Source organism: Podarcis raffonei, chromosome 12 (assembly GCF_027172205.1).
Source record: "Podarcis raffonei isolate rPodRaf1 chromosome 12, rPodRaf1.pri, whole genome shotgun sequence".
Taxonomy (NCBI): Eukaryota; Metazoa; Chordata; class Lepidosauria; order Squamata; family Lacertidae; genus Podarcis; species Podarcis raffonei.
The window spans coordinates 117,819-142,373 of record NC_070613.1 but is presented as its reverse complement, the minus strand read 5'-3'; the positions used below and the strand labels follow the sequence as shown (position 1 = coordinate 142,373).

Below are 24,555 nucleotides of genomic sequence, written 5' to 3'. Positions count from 1 at the left end.
CTCCAGGATGTCTGGCTCCGGGTCAGCAACCACACTGCCTGGGGTGCATCAGACATCCAAACGACTCAACAACCACAAAGACCTCCCGACCTCCCAATTCCTCTCCCAGCGGCGAGCAGCCAGCGGAAGATCCCGGCTCCCTGGCCGGCCTTGGCCTCTGCAGGCCGGACTCCTCGGGGCTCCGGGTCAGCCGCCTCCGGGCGCCGCGCTCCCTCCGGGGCAGGACTCCAAGTCCCGTCGTGCACCGCGGCGGGGGCGGGGCCTGCGCGGCCAAGGAGCGTGACTGCGACCTCCCGGGAAGCCGAGACGGGAGACGCCGCCGCCGCCGCCGCCGCCCCGCCGCCCGGGCCAGGGAGGGGGCTGGCCGATCCCTCCCCAGGTGGGTCCCCTCCGCCCCCTGCGCGGCCAGCAGCCCCTCTGCCCCCCCCGGGATGGCGCAAGGGGGGCGCCCCCTCCCCACCCACCCGGGGGGCGGCAGGCGGGGCCGATCGGAGGCTGACCCCCCCACCCTGGGGCTTGACCCCCCCGCCCCTGCCCCCCCGCCCCGACCCCTCCCCTCCCTCCCCCCGGGGTGTCGCGGGCGGGGGCGGCCTCGGAACAAAGGCGGCCCCGATCCCGGCAGGGTCGCCGCCCCCAGAGAGCCGGGCGGGGGGGCGCAGGAGGAGGGCAGCAGCCCCCCATGCCAAGCCCCCCCAAGGGCGCCGGGCGCAGCGAGCCCGTGACAGCCGCCGCCGGGGGAGGGAGGAGGGGGCGGGGTCCGCGGCTGCCGGGCGACCCCCCCTCACCCTCCGGGGCGGCTGGGCACCTGCCTGCTGCTGCTGCTGCTGCTGCTGCTGCATCTCGGGCTGAAGAAGCGGAGCTCATCTCTTGCACAGCCCTCCTCAGAGTGCAAGGGGGGGGGGGAGATGTGGCCGAGCCCCCCCCCCAAATCTGGCCGGGCTTCTCTTCCTGCCCTGCAGACACTTCCAAATCTATCTCAGGCCAGCCGTGGATCTCAGCCTGCAAGTGGATTTTGACATTCTTCCAGGCAGGCGGGTCAAGGGCCCAAGGGGCAGGCAGAGTTCGCACACAGGTCCCAAGCAATCCATTCCATGCGGCAGGAGATGGGGTGCAGGACTTGATTGATTTGGAATAAAAAGGGGTGTGTGAGAGTGGAACAACCTAGCCGAGGCCTTTGCGTGGCAAGCGGGTCCGTTTTGCCCACGTGAAGATAAGAAATCTCTCTCCTGACACAGGCGCCCCTCGGCCTGCAGGGCCACATTTGACAGCTTACATGGGACAAATCTGAGTTTGCAACTGGAAGATGCATTCAGTCTGGAGGCTTGCCTTTTCAGGTTCATACCAAAGACTTCAGTTTGCAAACAGCCCCTTAAAAGTAGAGGAGAGGGTTGTGACCGGGGGGTGTCCCCTGTGTCAGAGGCCCTTTTGCTGGCCCATCCACCCCTCGCAAGTCAGCCCCCCCCCCGGCCTTTGCCAGCAGCGGTGACCTTGAAAGATGCGAGTTCAAGTGCCATTTTGGCTGCACCCCCGAGATCATGTCTCCTGGGGGCTGGATTGTTTGTGCCTGTTAAATCTGTATTGTTGCATTTATAAGAAGAGGTTGTTGGCTATTTTGAAATCCGTCTGGCATAGAAGGGCAGGCTTTTTGGTGTGCATTTTCCCTTTGTCTTCTATCCGGATGCTGCTTGACCTTTTGGATCAGGAGTAAGTTGAGAGAGGGAGAAAGCGGAGGGGGAGAGGATAAACCTCACATGAAGGAGTGGGTGCCTTAGGGTGGCCGCTGCCCAGTTTCTTTATTCGTTTTATTTATTTCATAAAATTTATACAGCGCTTCATTGTTAAAAGAAAAGGAAAAAAAACCTCTCAAAGTGGTTTACAAAAAGATAAAGCAAAATTATCCATAAGGAAAAATAACAACAATGAAAAACTTTCAAAAAGTTAAAATGGCAATAATTGGAAACAGATTCAAGCTCGCATCACCTTCCTAAGCATCTAGGTAGGCTTGTCTAAACAATGATGTTTTTAGCAGGTGCCTGCCTGGGGTCAAGAGGCAGGGAGTTCCACAGTGTGGGTGCTGCCACACTGCAAGATTGAATTCTTACAAATGCAGAGCAGGGATTATGTGGCCCCGGTAACCGATCCAGTTCAGTTGATTAGAGCAGGATGTCTTTTGCAGCCCAGTTACAAATGTGGGGTGCTGATCGCTGTGCCTGCTTGAGGTTCCTGCCTCGTAGGGGGTTGGACTGGATGACCCCGGGACCCTGCTGACTCTGCAGTTCTGTGATTCTATCTTGCAGGTGCCTCAAGGACACTCAGACCTGTTTTCCCACGGGAGGCGCAAAAGGATGGCAGAAGGGGTCCAAATGCAGAGGGAGGTGATGCTGGAAAATCGCAAGCCAGTGGCCCCACTGGGTGAGGACACCCCTCTTTTCTCTCTTTATCAAAGATAGTTTTTTTTGGGGGGGGAGAGCTGGGGGTGTCTGCTGCGTGAAGAGCTCAGGGTCCGAGGCCTCCGCTCTGCACAGACACACAGACTAGCAAAGTGTCAGTAAAGTTTTGCTGACAGGCAGTCTGGCCACTAAAATGGGTCCAGGAAGAGCAGGGAGTGGATCAGAAAGGAGGGTAAATTGGATGCCCATTTGAATATATCTCTCCTTAGTGGGGAAGTTGAGGTGTGGCGGTTTGGGGGGGGACACACGAATGGGAAGGAGGAGAAATGGCCTCTTTGACAGTCCCTCTTTATCCAACTCTAAGATCCCCACACACATCCCAACCCCCCACTATATTTAAAATCAAATGAATATTGTATTTAATTTATAGTGAAATGGGGGGGGGGGCATTATGCGTGAATGTAACCAAAAAAGGAGGAAACAAATAAACCACCTGTGACCTGTTTTCACAGACCCATTCTGGCTCGTCTGATATACAGTTCCCTTAGTTTTAAGGGGGATTTTACTATTTCTACAGATTTCCAAGGGTGGGGAGTTGCAATGTCATTCCCCCCCCCTTCTTGAGTTGGACAGAGTCCTTCAACGTGGGCGATTTATTTATAAAATTTATAAAATATATACACCGCTTGATTGTTTAAAAAAAAAAACAAATTCAAAGCAGTTTACAAGAGAGAGAAAAAAATAAAATTATCAGTAGGAAAAAAATAACAATAATTTAAGATGTTCTAAAAGCTGGATGGTGGGGTCTGAACTTGGGCTGAGTGCAGACCAGGGTTGGCTACCATTTGGGGCGTCCCGTCCACAAAATGCTCAACCCGAGTTTAGTGGCTCCCTTCACACACGCGTGGTGTGTCAGGGTATACACCTTGTTGGCCTGAGTTTGGGCGAAGGTGTGCAGGAGGCACCCCCCCTTCGCCTTACACAAAGGTACGCTTGCAATGTGCTTGTTTGGTACACTTGGGTCATTTTTATGAGGCACTGTATCTTGTTGGTGGGGGGCGCGACCAGTTGCGACATGCGTCACTCGGTACTTAGATTTGTGGGTTTCTTTATTTGGTGGCTTTTGTGCGCCCCTTTATTTGAGTGCTGACTGACCGAACCTGCCAGCTCTGCTATTTCGCTTTTAAATTCTGACTATCTTTAGATTTGAAATGTGAGCTGTTTTGTGCAGTCCAGGTGTCTTAGGATACCTCGTGGGAAAATATGCATTCAGAGTCACAAGGGAGCAGCTGCCTTGGAGAGACTTTTGGTGCTCTGGAGGTGCAGCAAGTAAGGAGGATTCCCCTTCTCCCCTTCTTCCTCCCTTTGTCCTACATTGGAGGGTCGTCGTCTTCTTTTATAATAATAATAATAATAATAATAATAATTTATTATTTATACCCCGCCCATCTGGCTGAGTTTCTCCAGCCACTCTGGGCGGCTCCCAATCAGTGTTAAAAACAGTACAGCGTTACATATTAAAAACTTCCCTGAACAGGGCTGCCTTAAGATGTCTTCTGAATGTCAGGTAATTATTTATCTCTTTGACATCTGATGGGAGGGCGTTCCACAGGGCGGGCACCTCTCTAAACCCGGTTGCTAAAGAGAAATGGAAGACCTTGGCCTCTCCTTTTGGCACTCGCTTTGGGCCTGGAAGTCAAATCCATGTTTTGGTTCCGCAGGGTGAATGTGGATTGAATCTGCTTTGTGGACGTGCCCCAGATCTTCCGCCAGGTGCCCAAGGGAGGCCGGACTCTGCATGGATTCGGCTTCCAGGCCTGACAAGGGACTGAAGCCAGCCTAGCGCTGGGTTCCCTCCATGGTCCAGGCCAGGACCCAGGCCAGTTGCCATGGAGACGGCCTTCTCTTCCTTGCGGAGGGAATGGAGGGGGCCTGGCTTCCTCCCTCACCCTGGAAGGCAGGGCGTTCTTTGCCCCCTCCTGGGAGCTTGGCCCGACTGCTCGTTCGTGGCCCCTTGGGAGACGCCATGGCCCAAAGCAAGGAAGTCTCAAAGGGCAGGAGGCCCGACTGCGCTCCTGCTTCCACATGGAAGGAGCCCGGGGCAGCTCGGGGCTTTTGCCTCCTGTTTTCAGGCCAGGAGGCTGGGCTTGAATGTCTGCTGAGGACAGCCTGGCCTCCGTGGGCGTCTTAAGGACAGAGGAAAGCATCACACGCCATGTCAGGTGTTTGGTCCACCCTCCGTACGAAGGAAGGTCGCAGCATTTGGGACTTTTCCGTTTAGAGAATAGGAAACAGAGAGGCAACATGATAGTGGTTTATAAAATGATGTGTGTCCTGGGGAAAGTGGAGAGAGGAAAGTTTTTCTTTTTTTAAAAAAAGATGATATTTATTGAGAATTTCTAGATTACAAAAAAAAATAGAGAAAGAAAGAAGAGAAGAAAAAACAAAAAAGCATTAAAAAGACAAACCTCAGTTAAACAATACAATCAATAAAAACCAAAATCAAAAAAACAAAGACAAAACACATATCACATCAAAATAAAAAACAAACAAAAATAAACCACAAAAATTTAAAAACAGAGAGGAAAGTTTTTCTGTCTCTCATCACATAAGAAATCGTGGACATCCAAGGAAGCTGAACGTTGAGAGATCCAGGACAGATGAAGAAAGTCCTTTACACTGTACAGTGAATCTGTGGAATCATAGAATCTTAGAATCATAGAATCATAGAGTTGGAAGAGACCACAAGGGCCATCGAGTCCAACCCCCTGCCAAGCAGGAAACACCATCAGAGCACTCCTGACATATGGTTGTCAAGCCTCTGCTTAAAGACCTCCAAAGAAGGAGACTCCACCACACTCCTTGGCAGCAAATTCCACTGTCAAACAGCTCTTACTGTCAGGAAGTTCTTCCTAATGTTTAGGTGGAATCTTCTTTCTTGTAGTTTGGATCCATTGCTCCGTGTCCGCTTCTCTGGAGCAGGAGAAAACAACCTTTCTCCCTCCTCTATGTGACATCCTTTTATATATTTGAACATGGCTATCATATCACCCCTTAACCTCCTCTTCTCCAGGCTAAACATGCCCAGCTCCCTTAGCCGTTCCTCATAAGGCATCGTTTCCAGGCCTTTGACCATTTTGGTTGCCCTCCTCTGGACACGTTCCAGTTTGTCAGTGTCCTTCTTGAACTGTGGTGCCCAGAACTGGACACAGTACTCCAGGTGAGGTCTGACCAGAGCAGAATACAGTGGCACTATTACTTCCCTTGATCTAGATGCTATACTCCTATTGATGCAGCCCAGAATTGCATTGGCTTTTTTAGCTGCCGCGTCACACTGTTGGCTCATGTCAAGTTTGTGGTCAACCAAGACTCCTAGATCCTTTTCACATGTACTGCTCTCAAGCCAGGTGTCACCCATCTTGTATTTGTGCCTCTCATTTTCTTTGCCCAAGTGCAATTCTTTACATTTTTCCCTGTTAAAATTCATCTTGTTTGTTTTGGCCCAGTTCTCCAATCTGTCAAGGTCGTTTTGAAGTGTGATCCTGTCCTCTGGGGTGTTAGCCACCCCTCCCAGTTTGGTGTCATCTGCAAATTTGATCAGGATGCCCTTGAGTCCATCATCCAAGTCGTTGATAAAGATGTTGAATAAGACCGGGCCCAAGACAGAACTCTGTGGCACCCCACTAGTCACTCTTCTCCAGGATGAGGAGGAACCATTGATGAGCACCCTTTGGGTTCGGTCAGTCAGCCAGTTACAAATCCACTCTTCTTTGCTCTTCTTTACCTGCATGGTCAGGCACATTTGAAAACCCGCAAATAAACGGCTTGGCACTTTGGGGACGTTTGCCTGGCGTGGCTGGAGGCCAGAGATTTCTGGTGACTCACTGCCTGGTGACTGATGCTGGCAGGTTCACACATCCTGGTGGTTGCTCAAGGATGTGGGGTGAATAAGGGCAGGTGTGACCTTGCTCCCCAGGTGGGAAAGCTATAAGGGAGAGGAAGAGGCAGGCGGACAGGCAGATGGAAGCAGAGCTCTGAGGGCTGCTAGGGGTGAAAGGGGCAGCTAGCCCCTCAGAAAGGAAAGGGGTGAGTGGGTCGGCCGGCGGGGCGTGGGCACGGTGGATGGTGAAGGGAGAGGGGAGGTGTGTGGGAAAGAGGGTGGGAAGGGAAGGGGCCGGGGTGGGGCTTCACCTGCCCTGGGCATCTCTGTACAGCCCCCCGTCCCGTCCAGTGGGATGCAAAATCCTTGTGTGGCCCCACAGCCAAAGTCTGCTATTTCCCTTTGTGGAGTGCTTCTCTGTCAGCCGGTCAGAGCTCTTTGGCAGTGGGACGGACTCCCTCCTTCCTCGGAGGTTCCCCCAACAGGTTGGGTCGCCATCCGTGAGGGATTCTTGAGCTGAGATTCCTGCATCGCAGGGGGTTGGACTAGATGACCCTCAGGGTACCTTCCAACACTACAGTTCTGTGAAAAAGCAGCCCAGGGCCCCCCATGCAAGAGGAGCAGAGCAGAAGAACTGGCAGAAGCAGCTGCCACACCCCCCAAACACAGCCTCTTCCGCCCGCAGCAGGAGCAGCCTCTCCCAAGCTGAACTCTGCAAGGGGAACCAAAGGGAATCCCCAACCCCCCCCCCCCGAGCGATGGCTTCTCCTTGCTCTTTGGGACCCAGGCAGCCCCCCTTCATCCTTGGAGGAAAGGCCTGTCTGTCAAGAACAAACCGGGGCAGGTTGGTTTCCACCTTTGGGGCGCTTCCTCCAGGCAGTCTCTCTCGGTGCTGCAGCTGAGCTTTGTGACATTAAACGCCAGCATGGAAGTTATCCTGGGGAATCTGCAGGCTGGGGAAGAGGCCCTTCCCTGCTTCAGGCTGATGCGCGGCCCTCGCTGTGTGTGCATGAACATGCTCATCAGGCACCTGGGCATGCACGCAAAGTGATGCATCCCATCAGGATTTGGAAGTGCTGTGGAAACCCGCCCCCCCCCCTTTCTAGAGCTTCCTTCCAGATGCCCTGGATTCCCTTGCAGGAGGAGGACTGAAAACACCCCATGACTTTCTTGCGGGATTTACCTGCATTGAGAAATGCCTTGTGGTGAGTTGCATAAAGAGAGAGGTGCAGAAGCTGCGCCCCGAGAAAGAGGGCCGACTGCGGGTGTGGTCACACCTTCTGAGTGGCTTCCATTGGCGCTGCCGAAGGAGCGCATGAGTCACTGGGGACGGAGCCTCTGAGCCCCTCCTCGCTTGAGGCACTTGCCTGAAGGCGCCCGGGTGACTCCTCCAGAGGCTTCCCGTGTCCCAGGGAAGGAGTGCCGCTGCTTTGACTCCAGAAGGAGCTTCACCTCCAGCCAAAGCAGAGAAAAGTGCGCAGCCCACAAGGGATTCCTGCACTGCAAGGGGGTGGCCTAGATGGCCCTTGGGGTCCCTTCCAAGTCTACGATTCTGCGAAGCCCAAAAGGTATGGAAGGTGCCGGCGTAGCAAAGGCCTGGCCTGCAGTGGCAACATTTGCCCCACGTACAGTCAGCCTCTGGAGTGGAGTCCCTAAGACAGTTGGGTGGCGCCTTCATGCCTCCTGCAGCCCAGCTGGTGCCCCACATCTTGCTCTGCTTTCTTTTGGACCCCATCAGCCAGGCCGACTCGCGGGTTTGGGCAGCCCAGGACTCGCATGCACAGTGCCCCAGGGAGGTCACTTCAGTGCTGCTTGCTTGACTTCTTGGAGCACTCCATTCTGTCTCGAGACAGACAGATGCCCACAGCAACACATTATCATTCATATTTATTAAATTTATATGCTACGCTTCCCCTTAAGATTACAGGGCAGTTCACAGCGTAAGTTAAATGTCCAGCCTCCCCTTCTCGCAGGCGCCAGCCACATGTCTCAGTGGGAAGAAGCCCACAGAAGGGCAGGAAGGTCACAGCAGCAGCAGCAGCAGCAGCAGCCGTGTGAGGTCCCTACAGACTGGAGGCAGGAAAACGTTGTCCCCATCTTCAGAAACGGGGGAAAGGAAGACCCAGGTAACTACCGACTGGTGAGCTTGACATCAATACCAGGGAAGGTCCTAGAATAGATAATTCAACATTTGGCCTGTGAGCATTTAGAAAAGGATGCTGTGATTACTAAGACCCAGCATCGGTTTCTCAGAAATAAGTCATGCCAGACCAATCTGATTTCTTTTTTTCTTTTGATGGAATTACAGACTTGGTGGATCAGGGGAATGCTGTGGACAGAGTGTATCTTGATTTCAGTAAGGCTTTTGACAAAGTCCCCCATGATATTCTCATGAGGGAACTGGTAAAATGTGGGTTGAATGAGGTAACTGTGAGGTGGATTTGTAGCAGGTTGACTGATTGAACCCAAAGAGGACTCTTTATTGGTTCCTCGTCATCCTGGGGAAAAGTGACAAGTGGGGTGCCGCAGGGTTCTGTCCTGGGCAAGTGGTTGTTTAACATTTTTATAAACGACATGGATGAAGGAATTGAGGGGATGCTCAAGAAATTTGCAGATGACACCAAACTGGTAGAGGTGGGTAATGCTGCAGAAGACAGAATCAGAATTCAAAATGACCTTAACAGATTGGAGAAATGAATTTCAGTAGGGACAAATGCAAGGTTCTGCACTTAGGCATGAAGAACCAGATGCACAAATATAGGATGGGGGACACCTGGCTTGCTAGCAGTACAGTTGAAAAGGATCTAGGGGTCTTGGTGGACCACAAACTTAACACGAGTCCACTGTGTGATGCAGCAGCAAAAAAAAGCTGACGCTATTCTAGGCTGCATCAACAGAGGTCTAGTGTCCAGATCAAGGGAAGTCATAGTACCACTCTATTCTGCATTGGTCAGACCACACCTGGAGTCCTGTGTCCAGTTCTGGGCTCCACAATTTAAGAAGGATGTTGACAAGCCGGAAGGTGGGCAGAGGGCAACCAAGATGATGAAGGGTCTGGAAACTAAGCAGTTGAAGGAGCTGGGGATGTTTAGCCTGGAAAAGAGGAGACTGAGAGGAGATATGAGAGCCATCTTTAAATATCTTAAGGGCAAAGAGGGAGCCTGCTTGTTTTCTCCTGCTCTGGAGGGCAGGACTCAAACCATTGGCTTCAAGTTACAAGAAAGGAGATGCCAACTAAACCTACAGAAAAAAATTCTGACAGTCAGAGCTGTTTGGCAGTAGAACTGACTCCCACGAGAGGCGGTGGAGTCTCCTTCCTTGAGGTGTTTCAGCAGAGGTTGGCTGGCCATCTTCCCTGGATGCTTTCGCTGAGATTCCTGCATTTCAGGGGGCTGGACTAGATGACCCCGAGGGTCCCTTCCTAGTCTAAGATTCTATGATTCTTCCCCCTGCCCAACTCCCAATGATTCTCAGCAACTGGCCTTTGTGGGCATCCTGCTGCCTCTGCCCTCATGCCTAGCCTTGTCGCCATGAATTTGTCCAGTCCTCTTTCAATCCTGTCTAGTTTGGTAGCCATCAGTACTTCTGGTGGCCGTGAGTTCCACTGTGTGAAGAATTGCCCTCTTTGATCTGTCCTGACTCTTCAGTGTTCAGTTTTGCTGGAAGCCCCATCGGGCTCTAGGATTTTAAGAGTGGGGCGAGAGAGCCTTCTGCCTGCCTTCTGTAATCTTTCACCCTCCCCTGCAGCATAAATCTGCCTCCCTTTGGCTTCCCGTTGGCCGGCCATTCTTGATCAGGTGCCAGCGTGGCCCAGTGATTAGAATGCCAGGCCAGGACCTGGGAGAGACCTGGGTTCGAATCCCGCTTGGCCGTGAAGCTCCCTGGGGGTTCCTTTAGAAGCCAGTCATTGCCTCTCAGCCCAGCCTACCTTGCAGGGTTGCTGTGGGGATCTAGTGGGAGGAAGGAGAACTCTGCACGCGGCCTTGAGCTCCTTGGAGACACAGGTAGGATATAAGTGCAATGAATCAATGGGGACAGCTGCTCCCGGCCTTCTCTTTCGGAAAGGGAATGCAAGCACCGCCAACGTGGGACCCGCCTGGATGTGAGTCAGGCTCCCAGAGGCCAAGGGACACCTTTGGGAGCCAGGTCGGAAGGGGTTTTACCTGCTGCGCCCTGGCACCGGGCTTCCTCCAGGCGCGTTTGAGGAGCAGAGCTTGCCAGGCCAGACACCCTTGGGATAAAGCAGCCCAGAACAAGCGGAAGTTTGTTGGGGGGGGCTGCCTCCTCTTCCTCCTCCTCCTCCTCCCCCTCCTCCTCCTCCCAGGGGCTTTTGCTGCCCAGGTGAGAGCTGCTGAAGTCGGCACTTAGGGGGCAGATTTGCTGGGACAGTGTGGGTCTGGATAGTGGTTGTGGGGGAGGCAGAGGGCCAAGTCCAAGCCCTGGCACTGCCAGGAGCCAGGCAGAGACGCCTCCCTCTGCGCCGCAGTCACTTATCCACCCCAGTTTTACACAGCAGCTGCACACTCCTCCTTGGCATGGCACCCAGCTAAACTGTGGAAATCCCTCCTGCAGGAGCCGGTGAGGCCCTCTGACCTGGTGGCTTAAAAGCAGGTTAAGCAAATCCCTGGAGGAGAAGAGGGCTCTGGGCGACTCCTCCCCAGGATGGCTCTGCCTCCCCAGTCAGGGGCAGCAATGGCTTCTGAATCCCAGGAGGGGAGAGTGGGTCTTGTGCTGCTCAGGTCCTTCTTGTGGGTTTCCCATCTGAGGGAAGAGGAGGCTGGAGCAGACGGGCCCCTGGCCTCATCCAGCAGGCTTCCCTTACGTTCTCATGGAACTCCGGGGCCAGAGGCAGGGAGGGATATTTGGCCGCGCAACTTGATGGTCCCCCTTTGGGGGCTCTTTGGGGGTTCTTGGGCTCCCCCCGCCTCATGAGGATGACTTTGCAGGACGTGCGGGAAGGAGCCTCTCCTCATCTCTGGAGGCATCAGCGGAGGAGGAGTCGCACCTCGGGTTCAAACTCAGGCTGTGGAGCAGAGAGGGGAATGAGACTCAGCCCTGAGTCAGGAGAGCCCGAAACCCCAGTAGGACAGAAGACACACACACACACACACACACACCCCTTGCAGCACTGCGCTTACTGCAACCCTCAAAGGGGAGGCTGTTGGCTTCCTTGCGGTGCGGGGGGGGGGCCAAGAACCCCCAAAGCGGGGGGTTGCAGGCGGCTCAGATGCCCCTTTGTCCATCTCTGGCATCAGGACAAACGCTCTGGGCCTGGGCTGTCAGTCTGGGAGAGCTGTGAGGGGGTGCTCTTTGAGGGGCACCTGGGCATCTCCGGTTGCTCTGCCTGGACCATTTGAGCGGGGGGGGGGGGGAGTCTTGGGTGCCAATGTCAGCTCAGCTGCAGGTGTTCATATCCTCAGGGGCCCAGAGTCATAGGCTTGTAGAGCTGCAAGGGACCCTGAGGGTCATCCAGTCCAGCCCCTGCAATGCAGGAACTGTGGCCCCAGTGCTTCCCGGAGTGCCGTGCCAACACTTGTGCTCCCTTCTCCAGACTCCTTTGGCCTTTCCAGATTTGCAGCACCACTGAGACCTTCCTGTGCAGAGACAGAGGTGACAGCGGCAGAATAATGGCCTCTGCTCTGGGTCTCAGAAGGATGGCTGCTGTTTGCGCATGGGCAAGCTTGTGTCTTAGGAAAAAACCCTGTGGAGTCGGCCTGCACACACTCAAGTGTTGAGTCCTTGCGCCCCAAAGGGGGACTAGGGAGCGGCTAGGGATGTCAGCTTCAAAATGCCCTCATTCTCCATGGGAAGAACCTCTTGGGGGCAGGTTGTGCTGTGCAAAGTGCCTGGTTGGGGGGCAGGCAGGAACCTCCCTTCTCTGCGGAGTAACTGGGAAGAGTCCCCCACACACACACACCACATGGGACTTCTCATTTATTTTCTTTCTTTTTATGTATAAATCATTTCTTAATAAACCAAAGACAGAGCACAAAGAGATGCGGTGACAGCAGACAGAAAGCCGCCTTAGGTTGGACGTGATCCTTGAGCTTGTTTTCCCAAACTGTTCCTCCCCCCATACCATTCCCCCCCCCCTGAACCTGTTAGGCTGGTTTGCACACTTTCTTTTGGAATAAGCTAGCTAAATCATAATTACTCAGGACCTTGTTTTCTCAATGCGTTTGGACAGAGCAGGAGATGTGCTCCCCGAATTTATAACTGTTGTAATCTTAGCAGCAGTTAGAAGGTTGGACACTTATTTATTGATCACTTTCTGGAATAAAATCTTTTGGATGTTATATTTTAGAAGCCTCAAGGCTTCTAAGTCAAGGCAAAGCGTGTGGCTTGCGGATAAGCTTCTGCCCCAGCACCTCTCTCTTTGGAAACATACTGCTGGTTGGAGCCCCCCATTTGTTTGGTGGTTTATTCCATTTGCACCCCACTCTTCCTCAGGGAGGTCCAGGTGGTGTATAGAGGTCTCCACCTCCCCATTGTCTCCTCACAATGACCCTGCGAGGGGGTTTGGCTGAGAGGCAGGGACTGGACTCAAGGTCACCCCCAGCCTGGCCTGCTAACCACTGTGCCACGCTGCTTACAGAGAAGTGTCGCCTGGCGGATCTCTCAGCTGCCACACCTGCAGGAAAAGGAGACGCCATGTGGTGGAGGGAGAGCCAGGATCAGGATCGAGTGGGTGGGTGGGGTTTGCAGAGACCCAGAAGGCTGCTAGCTGGCCACTATTTGGTTCAGGCTGCAGACGTTGACCCCCAGGGTTAGAAACTCAGATATGTAAGCTGATTGCCAAATGGTACCTTAAACCTCAGTTGTGGGGACCACAATGGAATCTCTAGGCATCATTTTTTCATCTCTGAATCCCTCCAATTTCTATAGCATTTTATATTTTAAAGAAAAAATCTCAAAGTGCTTTACAACACATTGAAACATCAAATAAAACCATCCAGAACAAAATAAAACCAAAAACTCAAGCTTCAAGGAGAATATTTCAGATCCTTCTCTAAGTGACATTTTGCTTTCCCCATATTTATTTGGCGACTTCATTTATAAGCTTCCCCACAGCAGAAGAACTCCAGGAAGGCAGTGTGGGGCAGTGGTGAGAGTATCGGATGAGGACCTGGGAGATCAGGGTTCGAATCCCCACTCCGTCCCAAGTCTAACCAGGTGACCTTGGAGTCACTCGCAGCCTCTTGGCCTACCTCACAGGGTCGTTGGAGGGGTTAACTCAGGGAGGGGCCTGAACCCATGTGCTCCTTGGGAGATAAATGCAGTAAAGAAGCTGATTCAGAAAGGTGGAGGTGGCTGGGGAATTTTGAGGGCGGCTGACCCGGCTCTTCCTCCTGGCAGACTCCGCATCCAGCAAAGAGGCAGCCGCCTGTGACCTTGAGGAGCAGGACGCGCAGGAACAAGGGGGGGCCCACTGGGCGATGGAGGGAGACATGTACGTCGGGGAGCCCCCTGGCGAGAGAGAGGCAGCCGTCGCTGGCCCCCCTGCGCAGGACGAACCGGGCAAAGGAGCCTCCTCCTCCGCCAGCAGCAGCCCAGGTACCACTTGGGGGTCTCCTTGGAGCCTGGGCTGCATGTAAGGGGCAAAGGGAAAAGCCATCCCTCAGATCAGAGCCGCCCACACTGTTTCTATATATCTGTAAGCCACCTTGAGTCCCTGTCAGGGGAAAATTAAATTTATATATAATAAATATAAAACAACAAAGTCGTACTTTGGAAATCAAACGGAATCCATTCCGGAAGTCCGTTCAACTTCCAAAACGTTTGGAAACCAAAGCGCGGCTTCGGATTGGCTGCAGAAGCCCCATCGGTCGTCCAACTTCCAAAAATAGTTCCCAAACCGGAACAGACACTTCCAGGTTTGCGGCGTTTGGGAGCCAAAACGTTCAAGAACTGAGCTGTTAGAAAACCAAGGTATAAGCACTTTTTATTTGTAACAAAAAACCTTCAAAACGGTTTACAACCTACATTAAAATGTTCCAAAATAAAGTAGAAAATATACATTCTGAGGGTTTGGATTTTTTTTACAATAAAGTGGTTATAATTTTTATGAAATAAATAAATGAATGAAATGGAAGCGTCTTGGAGCAATCCTTCACCAAAGTGCATGCCTGCTTCCCTGCCTGAGCCCCCAGATGTGACTCGGCCCCCTCACTGGGCAGCACTGGCTCCACTGCAGAACCACATCATGCCGGCTCTGCCATTGTCAGAACTCGATCTTGTACTGCAGATCTTTTACACTTAGAATCATAGAATGATAGAGTTGGAAGAGACCACAAGGGCCATCGAGTCCAACCCCCTGCCAAGCAGGAAACACCATCAGAGCACTCCTGACATATGGTTGTCAAGCCTCTGCTTAAAGACCTCCAGAGAAGGAGACTCCACCACACTCCTTGGCAGCAAATTCCACTGTCAAACAGCTCTTACTGTCAGGAAGTTCTTCCTAATGTTTAGGTGGAATCTTCTTTCTTGTAGTTTGGATCCATTGCTCCGTGTCCGCTTCTCTGGAGCAGCAGAAAACAACCTTTCTCCCTCCTCTATGTGACATCCTTTTATATATTTGAACATGGCTATCATATCACCCCTTAGCCTCCTCTTCTCCAGGCTAAACATGCCCAGCTCCCTTAGCCATTCCTCATAAGGCATCGTTTCCAGGCCTTTGACCATTTTGGTTGCCCTCCTCTGGACACGTTCCAGTTTGTCAGTGTCCTTCTTGAACTGTGGCGCCCAGAACTGGACACAGTACTCCAGGTGAGGTCTGACCAGAGCAGAATACAGTGGCACTATTACTTCCCTTGATCTAGATGCTATACTCCTATTGATGCAGCCCAGAATTGCATTGGCTTTTTTAGCTGCCGCGTCACACTGTTGGCTCATGTCAAGTTTGTGGTCAACCAAGACTCCTAGATCCTTTTCACATGTAGTGCTCTCAAGCCAGGTGTCACCCATCTTGTATTTGTGCCTCTCATTTTTTTTGCCCAAGTGCAATACTTTACATTTCTCCCTGTTAAAATTCATCTTGTTTGTTTTGGCCCAGTTCTCTAATCTGTCAAGGTCGTTTTGAAGTGTGATCCTGTCCTCTGGGGTGTTAGCCACCCCTCCCAGTTTGGTGTCATCTGCAAATTTGATCAGGATGCCCTTGAGTCCATCATCCAAGTCGTTGATAAAGATGTTGAATAAGACCGGGCCCAAGACAGAACCCTGTGGCACCCCACTAGTCACTCTTCTCCAGGATGAAGAGGAACCATTGATGAGCACCCTTTGGGTTTGGTCAGTCAGCCAGTTACAAATCCACTGAGTGGTAGCATAGTCAAGACCGCATTTTACCAGCTTCTTTACAAGAATATCATGGGGCACCTTGTCAAATGCCTTGCTGAAATCAAGGTAGGCTACATCCACTGCGTTCCCTTCATCTACCAGGCTTGTAATTCTGTCAAAAAACGAGATCAGGTTAGTCTGACATGACTTATTATTCAGAAATCCATGCTGACTATTGGTGATCACAGCATTCCTTTCTAGGTGCTCACAGACTGTTTGCTTAATGATCTGCTCCAGAATCTTCCCTGGTATTGATGTCAGACTGACTGGGCGGTAATTATTTGGGTCCTCTCTTTTCCCCTTTTTGAAAATAGGGACAACATTTGCCCTCCTCCAGTCTGCCGGGACTTCGCCTGTTCTCCAGGAATTCTCAAAGATGACTGCCAGTGGTTCTGAGATCACATCTGCCAGTTCTTTTAATACTCTTGGATGCAGTTCATCTGGCCCTGGAGACTTGAATACATCTAAACTAGCCAAGTATTCTTGTACTGTCTCCTTAGTTATTCTGGGCTGTGTTTCCTCTGCTGAATCCTTTGCTCCAAATTCTTCAGGTCGGGCATTGTTTTCTTTATCGGAGAAGACTGAGGCAAAGAAGGCATTGAGGAGTTCAGCCCTTTCTGTGTCCCCTGTTTGCATTTCACCATCTTCTCCTCTGAGTGACCCCACTGCTTCTTTGTTCTTCCTTTTGCTACGAACATACCCATAAAAGCCTTTTTTGTTGCTTTTAACCTCTCTAGCAAGCCTGAGTTCATTCTGTGCTTTAGCTTTTCTGACTTTGTGTCTACATGTGCTGGCTATTTGTTTGAATTCCTCTTTGGTGGTTTCCCCCCTTTTCCATTTTTTGTACACATCCTTTTTTAATCTTAACTCAGTTAAAAGTTCTTTAGATAGCTACCTTGGCTTCTTTAGGCACCTTCCATGTTTCCGTCTCATTGGTATTGCCTGAAGTTGTGCTTTTACTATCTCCCTCTTAACAAACTCCTAGCCATCATGAACTCCCTTTCCTTTTAGTATTACTGTCCATGGGATCTCACCCAGCACTTCCCTAAGTTTTATGAAGTCGGCTTTCTTAAAGTCAAGAAATTGAGTCCTAGTATGCTTGGCTGCTCCTTTCCGCTGTATAGTAAACTTCAGAAGAGCATGATCACTCGCGCCTAATGATCCTTCCACTTCTACCCCACTAACCAGGTCATCAACATTGGTTAGGACCAGATCTAAAATGGCTGTTCCTCTTGTTGCTTCTCCCACTTTCTGGACAATGAAGTTGTCTGCAAGGCCAGTGAGGAATCTGTTTGACCTTATGCTCTTGGCTGAGTTTGACATCCAACAAATATCCGGGTAACTGAAGTCCCCCATTACTACTATCTCCCTTCCTTTTGCATGCTTGGCCATCTGTTCCAGGAAGGCATCATCTATGTCCTCCGTTTGGCTTGGGGATCTATAGTAAACTCCCACAGTGAGGTCTCTGTTATTCTTCTCTCCCTTAATTTTGACCCAAATGTTCTCACTTTGGCTTTGAGGTTCTAAATCTTGGATCTCTTCACAGGTATACACATCCCTGACATATAACGCCATTCCTCCTCCTTTCTTGTCTGGTCTGTTTCTCTGAAATAGATTGTATCGCTCCATTATTACATTCCAATCGTGGGACTTATCCCGCCAGGTTTCAGTGATGCCTATTATGTCATATTTAGTTTGCTGTACCAAGAGCTCAAGCTCATTTTGTTTATTTCCCATGCTTTGCGCATTAGTGTACAGACATTGAAGTCCATGAATCATTCCCCCGTGTCTCTTATTTAAGGATTTTTTCCTCTCACCACTAGGTCTGCGTGCTGTTTGCTCCATTTGGTCTATGACATTTGGATGATCATCTTCATCAATTGATAGACTCCTACCTTCAGGAGCACTGTCTCCCTCCCCCACATTAGTCAGTTTAAAGCCCTTCTGATGAGGTTTCTGAGATTTTTGGCAAAAACATTCCTCCCAACCATTGTGAGGTGCAGCCCATCACTTGCCAGAAGTCCATCTTCAAGAAACTGCAGTCCGTGATCTAAGAATCCAAACCGTTCCTGTTTACACCATTTGCGAAGCCAGCTGTTCACTTCCACTATTTTTCCCTCTCTCCCTGGGCCACGTCGTTCAACTGGGAGGACAGATGAGATGACAATTTGTGCATTTAATTGCTTCAATTTCCTGCCCAGAGCCTCATAGTCTCTTTTGATCTTCTGGAGGCTATTGCTTGCAGTGTCATTGGTTCCCACATGAACCAAGAGGAAGGGGTATTTGTCAGTGGGTTTTATGATTCCTTGCAGTCGTTCAGTTACATCTTGGATCTTAGCCCCGGGGAGACAGCACACTTCCCGAGACATCTTGTTAGGCCCACAGATCACTGCTTCTGTTCCCCTCAGTAGGGAATCCCCTATCACCACTACACGCCTCCTCTTAGGTCTGGTCGGGGCTCTTCTGTGAGCTGTCCGTTCCAAGGTCGCCTGCACATTCCCTGAGGACTGACTTTGCTGCTCGTCTTCATATACCTGATCGACTGTAATGAGGGAGAGATCCTCAAATGGAGTCTGCTCTTCGTCTTCCATGCTAGGGGAAAGGACCTCAAAGCGATTGCGTATTTCTAAACAATCAGAGCGAACCCTGGGCCTCCTACTTCTTTGAGTCACGTTTCTCCATATATCTGGCTCCTGTGTTGGTGAACTAGCCTCCTTCTCAGGGGAGTCCCCTGTCTCCTCCTTGGTGGAGACAGTGTGCTCTGTTGCTTCCAAGAAGAGCTCCAGCTCTCTAATTCTTTGGAGCGTAGCTACACGTTCCTCCAGTTGCTGGACTTTGTCTTTTAAGAGGGCAATCAACATGCAATTGCTGCAGGTAAAGCTGCCTGCAACCTTTGGCAAGATGGCAAACATTGCGCAGGAACCGCAGGCGACTGCAGCTGTTCCCTCACCCTCCATCTTGAGAACGTGTCGTTGGGGGTGACTACAACGGTCCTCCATCATAAAAAGCATGAAGACAGGACAAAAAAATCCCCCCCCCCAAAAAACCTAGGTCTCCCCCAACAAACGTTTGAGACTAGCTCCCCTAAATCTAAAGATGAATCAAAGTGTGCGCGCCTAGTGGCGCGCACCGCTACCCTACAAGCTCTGATAAGCTCCTCCCACAGCTAATCACCAGCTTCCAGCAAGCGCTTTCGCTGCACTCCTTTCGGTGCCTGTTGAAAAACATCCCTGTTTTAGATAAGCCTGCCCAGATGTTCAGGAAGCCAATGGGAGTTTTAATCTGCTTTGCGTCTGTTGTTTTAGCTTTTCCAAAGTTATGAGTTCCTCTTACTGGTAAAGTATTGTTTTATCTCTTTTTTTGGTCAAGCTTCTTCCTTTCTAACTGTGAAAATCTTACGGAAGAAATGACTCATCAGAGCAGCCCTCTCTCTCCACTTGGGGTTCTATACATCCGGAATTTCCTGGACAAAGCCAGAATACTGAAGTCACAAGCTGTGTCTGGGCAAAAATCAGCGAAATGTCCGGGAAAATCCAAAGTTGGCAGTGTTGGTTTTGCACACAAAAAGCTCAACAACTGTTTTGCTCAACCCTATCTCTGCTTGCTCTCTAGGCTGCAAAGGCCCCCCCTGGATGTCCCCCCGCCCTCCAGAGCCGCCTGGCGCCTGGCGGGGCCTCTGCACCTGGGAGTGCTGGCGCCAACGAGTCCTGGAGCTCCTGGAGCAGGAGCAGGCGGCCCAGAGCCCCCCGCGGGCCGCTCAGGTGAGCAGAGGGAGTGGGCAGTGGGAGGGGGAATAAGCAAGAGATATCCTTTGTATGGAAGTGAGAGCTGACCATCAAGAAGGCTGATCGCCAAAGAATTTGGCAGGGGGTTGGACTCGATGGCCCTTGTGGTCTCTTCCAACTCTATGATTCTATGATTCTATGATGCTTTTGAATTCTGGTGCTGGAGGAGACTCTTGAGAGTCCCATGGACTGCAAGAAGATCCAACCTCTCCATTCGGAAGGAAATCAGCCCTGAGTGCTCACTGGAAGGACAGATCGTGAAGCTGAGGCTCCAGTACTTTGGCCACCTCGTGAGAAGAGAAGACTCCCTGGAAAAGACCCTGATGTTGGGAAAGATGGAGGGCACAAGGAGAAGGGGACGACAGAGGACGAGATGGTTGGACAGTGGTCTCGAAGCTACCAGCATGAGGGAGGCAGTGGAAGACAGAAGTGCCTGGCGTGCTCTGGTCATGAAGAGTTGGACACGACTGAAGGACTAAACAACAACAACACTCCCTTGCCAGTTGCTGGAAGCCACCGGAGGGGAGAAGGAGACTCTTGTGGGTTTCCCATAATGGGCCCCCGGTCGGCCCCTGTGAGAACAGAATCCTGGACTAGACCTGCTGCTGGCCTGACTCAGCAGAACTCTTCCTCTCTTCTTATGGAGCCTCCAGGTCCAGTCTATCTGGACTCCTAGGTTCTTTGGGGAGTTTTTCCTGCTGAGAACAGGAGGCTGACTAGAGGGGCTCCCTTTGGCCTGATCCTGCAGCCCTGTCTCTTGCTCTTCCATCCAGGGCAGGGCAGAGCGGGAGGCACTGCTGGGGACGCAGGGAGCTTCCTCCTGAGCAGGACTGGGGCTGCTGGCCTCTCCCACAGCCGGCACCTGGGCAGATGGAACTTCTCTGTGCCTTTCTCTTTTTGTGCACGGCGCCCTCCCCTGTTGGCGTGGGGTCTTTGCAGGAGAGCTGCCTTGGCTGTCCTGCTGCTGCGCTTCCTCCCCTGGGGGGGACGACCCCTCTCTCAGTGCGTTCTGCCTCGCTCCGGATGTTTGGGGACGCTCAGCCCAAGCTCTGAGCTGCCACGTTCTCCCCCCTCCTCTGGAAGAGGCTGATTTTCAGGGGATGGGCAAAGGGTGCTGGCTCCCTTGACACCGAGCAGAATGCGGCCTGCTTTCCTTCCAGGTGACATTTGAGGACGTGGCTGTCTACTTCTCGCCTGAAGAGTGGGCCCAGCTGACGGCCTGGCAGAAGGCCCTCTACTGGGACGTGATGAAGGAGAACCACCACCTGGTGGCCTCGCTGGGTGAGGGTCCCCCTCGGACAGCCCCCTGGGGAGGGGGGGAGGGTCGCAGCCGCTGGCCCCAGGACACCCCGGAAGGTGGGGTGGGGGTGATGGCGGACCCTTCAAGTCAAATCAGACAAGTTTTCAGCTGAAGGCTCTGTGTCCTCCCTTCCCCTTCCAGCCTCCCCCTGAGGCCTCTCCAGCTAAGCCTGGCCTGACTTGGGCAGCGTCTCTGAGGGCTGCCATGCAACGTGGCGGCTTCAAAGGGGGCTGAGTCACATGGCCTCCCCAGCCGCGACCATTAGGTGGAGCCTCCATGTCCCACGGCAGTCTTCCTGGGAGTGCCGGGTGCTGGGAGATGCGAGGAGGGCTGTGGCCTTCACGCTTTGCTGGCTGGGCCCTGCTCTCTGAGACCCAGGGGCTGGGCTGGATGGGGCCCTGCTCTGATCCAGCCACCAGGCTCCTCTTCCTCCTCTTGGGCAAGAGTCCCCTCTCAGGGTGGCGGCCGACCTCCATTGCAGGGGGCTGGACTAGATGTCCCTTGGCGACCCCTTCCGACTCTGCTTCTGCGTCCAAACTCTTTCTCCGTGGCCAGGAAGGCCTGAGGCAGATCTCCTGGGGAGAGCAGTTAGGGGCCCTCCCCCTGCTTTCTTGCTCCTCCAGACCTGCCACATCCGCCCCACATCTGCCCCCTTCAGGCCCTTGGCTCCCCCTTGGGGCGCCCAAGTCTTTCCCGCAGGTGGTGACTTTTCCACTTTCTCTCCTCGCACGCAGCTCCTGCCCGTGACCCCGAGCCAGAGGTCTTGGGCCGGATGGAGCGAGGGGAGGCCCCTCCTTCTGAGGCCCCCATGGAGGAAAAGCCGGAAGAGGCTCCCCGAGTGCCCAGCCCAGGTGAGTGAGGCCCCTCAAGGGGTGACGGTCCTGACTGAGTCCTGCCTTTAAGGGGGTTGGGCTGGATGACCCTTGGGGGTCCCTTCAAACTCTGCAACTTTGTGAGCAGCAAATGTGGCCACTGCTGAACCCGATGCCTCTCAGTTGGCGTCAGTTGGCGACCTGAAGGAGACAGATCCTGGTGCGCATGTGGGTTGGGCTGCTCTGGGCTGACTATGGAGAGCAGCGAGTGCGAATCCTTTTCTGGAGCTCCTGTCTGCTTTGTGCATCTGCAGGAGAAGCCCATTGACAGGCAGGCAAGTCAGGGGGTGGCATGGAGTCTGGGGGGGTCTTACCCCCAGGGTTACTCCACCCCTGAGGTGTGGCCTCTTATCCAGGACCAGCAGGGAGCAGAGAAAGCTGCTTTGCGTTGGCCTTTGGAGCTTAGGATTGCCTGCACTGGCTGGCAGCAGTCCCTGGCAGCGTTTGGCTGTCGTGCCCATCAGTGATGTCCGGCTGAGCTTCGGAGTTTCTTCTTCCTTGCAGCAACCGAGCAAGAGATCCAGAAACACAGCGGGATCTGGCTCGATATGCCATACTCCACACGCAGTGCTGACGGCCGCCTTGGCTTTAGACCCACCAATGCACAAACACACCTTCTTGGCAGAAAGGGAGGGAGGACGGATCGTGCCAGAGCCTGTGGCCTTGAGCTGCTTCAGACAGCCTCCCCCCCCCCCCAACCGCCATCCTGAACACAAACGAGATGTCTGGAGGCGGTTGGAGGATGGATGGCGGCTAACAGATTGAGGTTGAATCCTGACAAGACAGAAGTGCTGTTCTTAGGGGACAGGAGACGGGTGGGTGTGAGGACTCCCTGGTCCTGAATGGGGTAACTGTGCCCCTGAAGCACCAGGTGCGCAGCCTGGGAGTCATTCTGGACTCACAGCTGTCCATGGAGGCGCAGGTCAATTCTGTGTCCAGGGCAGCTGTCTGCCAGCTCCACCTGGTACGCAGGATGAGACCCTCCCTGCCCGCAGACTGGCTTGCCAGAGTGGTGCATGCTCTGGTTATCTCCCACTTGGACTACTGCAATGCAATATACGTGGGGCTACCTTTGAAGGTGACCCGGAAACTACAACTAATCCAGAACGTGGCAGCTAGACTGGTGACTGGGAGCGGCCGCCGAGACCACATAACACCAGTCTTGAAAGACCTACATTGGCTCCCAGTACGTTTCCGAGCACAATTCAAAGGTGCTGACCTTGAAAGCCCTAAACAGCCTTGGTCCAGTATATCTGAAGCAGCGTCTCCACTCCCATCATTCAGCGTGGACACTGAGGTCCAGATCCGAGGGCCTTCTGGCGGTTCCCTTGCTGCGAGAAGTGAGGTTATAGGGAACCAGGCAGAGGGCCTTCTTGGTAGTGGCACCCGCCCTGTGGAACACCCTCCCTTCAGATGTCAAAGAGAACAATAACTACCTAACTTTTAGAAGACATCTGAAGGCAGCCCTGTTTAGGGAAGCTTTTAATGTTTATCAGGTTATTGTATTTTAGTGTTTTGTTGGAAGCCGCCCAGAGTGGCTGGGGAAACCCAGCCAGATGGGCAGGGTGTAAATAAATTATTAGTAGTAGTAGTAGTATTTTGGGGAAGAGCAACTCAAGCCCCAGACCCAGCAGCCAGGGCCATTTTGCACATACACCCAGATTGCACCAGCAATGCCTCTCCAGGGTTTCTGGCTCGGGGTGGGGTGTTTCCTCAGCCTTTTCTGGAGAGGCCTCCGGGGGTTTAACGGGACCTTTTACGCCCAGAGCAAGTGCTCCGTCAGGGAGTTAGGGCTTCCCTCCAAGCACAGCGGCCTGTCCTGTGTGCCTTGGGGGTGACTCTCTCCTGCTTCCCTTATACGCCCCCCCAAAGGTGGCTCTAGCTGGCAGCGGTAGGACTTGCCCCCAGCCCCCTGCAGTGGCAAAGGCACTCCCTCCCCTCGCAGACCTTGGGGTTCACTCCTCCAGCATTCAATTTAGACACAACTTGATTGTAAGCAAGCAAGCAAGCAAACTTCAAAGCAGTTTACAAAAAAGTTAAGCCCATAAAATGACCGTGAAGAAAAATTAACAATAATTTAAGACGTTTGAAAAGGGAAAATAACACTAGACTAAAAGCAGAATTAAAACTCACGCCAGCATTCTAAGCACCTGGTTGGCTTGTCTAAACAGGAATGTTTTTTAGCAGGTTCTGAAAGGGGAAAAGGCAAGTACCTGCCCAGTGTCAATAGGCAGGGAGTTCCAAAGGGCAGCTCCTGCCGCACTAGACAATCAAGTTCTGACAGATGCGGAACAGGTCTTCGGTGGCACCTGGAACTGTGCCAGTTCCTCTGATCCAAGTGGCACCTGTGGGGTCAGGCGATCTCCTAGGGAGACGAGTCCCAAGTTGTTAAGGGACGCTAATAGTAGCTCTAGGAATCCTCTTTCAATCCCTAGTTCTTAAAAACAGGTAGCTGCAATTTGACTCTACCTTCCAAGGTTCCCTTGAGCTCCTGACGTTCTCCTTCCCTCTCCCACTCTCTCCTCTGGGTGCAGCTTCTGGGGCTAAGCGGCAGCTGGAGGTCAGGAGAGGACCAGGCGCGGAGCATCCCTGCAGCAAGACTCAGCCCGAAAAAGCCAAGAGGGACGCTCTGGGTGAGAGGCACCAGAAGGCTTTCCAAGGCAGCATGCAGTGGTGGTGCCAGGAGGCCTGTTGCAGCTCTGGGGCCTCACTGGGACTGTGCTGGGACTTGGTGGCCCCCGTGGGAAGGCTTAGTGGCAGAGGCCCTGCCTTGCAGGAAGAAGGTCCCGGGTTCAAGTCCCGCTGGCATCTCCAGGAAGGGCTGGGAGAGGCCCTGCTGAAGCCCTGGAGAGCCTTTGCTGCCGGTCAGTGCAGGCCATCCTGGCTAGATGGGCCAAGCATCTGACTCGGTACAAGGCGTGCCGCTGGATGGTATGGGGCATGTGCCCCCTCTCCACCCTGGGGTGTCTCCCTGCCCTCCTGGGAGGGGGTGGCG

General features: G+C 52.9%; 1 protein-coding gene across 13 annotated transcripts in view; it reads left to right on the top strand.

The window, feature by feature from the left end:
- Nucleotides 1-259: 259 nt before the first annotated feature.
- The window catches only part of LOC128423991 (uncharacterized), a 29,709-nt gene continuing 5,413 nt past the window's right edge, over nt 260-24,555 (top strand). The window contains exons 1-10 of one of the 13 annotated variants that reach the window (XM_053409704.1): nt 260-379; nt 1,236-1,334; nt 2,298-2,412; nt 8,244-8,396; nt 8,579-8,626; nt 13,627-13,824; nt 19,216-19,364; nt 20,549-20,669; nt 21,423-21,539; nt 24,095-24,193. In XM_053409704.1, coding sequence (XP_053265679.1) covers nt 2,346-2,412; nt 8,244-8,396; nt 8,579-8,626; nt 13,627-13,824; nt 19,216-19,364; nt 20,549-20,669; nt 21,423-21,539; nt 24,095-24,193 — 952 coding nt within the window. In that variant the 5' untranslated portion in view covers nt 260-379; nt 1,236-1,334; nt 2,298-2,345. Of the gene's footprint in view, nt 380-906; nt 1,006-1,235; nt 1,335-2,297; nt 2,413-8,243; nt 8,411-8,578; nt 8,627-12,849; nt 13,444-13,626; nt 13,825-19,215; nt 19,365-20,548; nt 20,670-21,422; nt 21,540-24,094; nt 24,194-24,555 lie in introns of those variants that run through there. The other 12 variants (XM_053409703.1, XM_053409705.1, XM_053409707.1 and 9 more) reach the window with 12 other exon arrangements.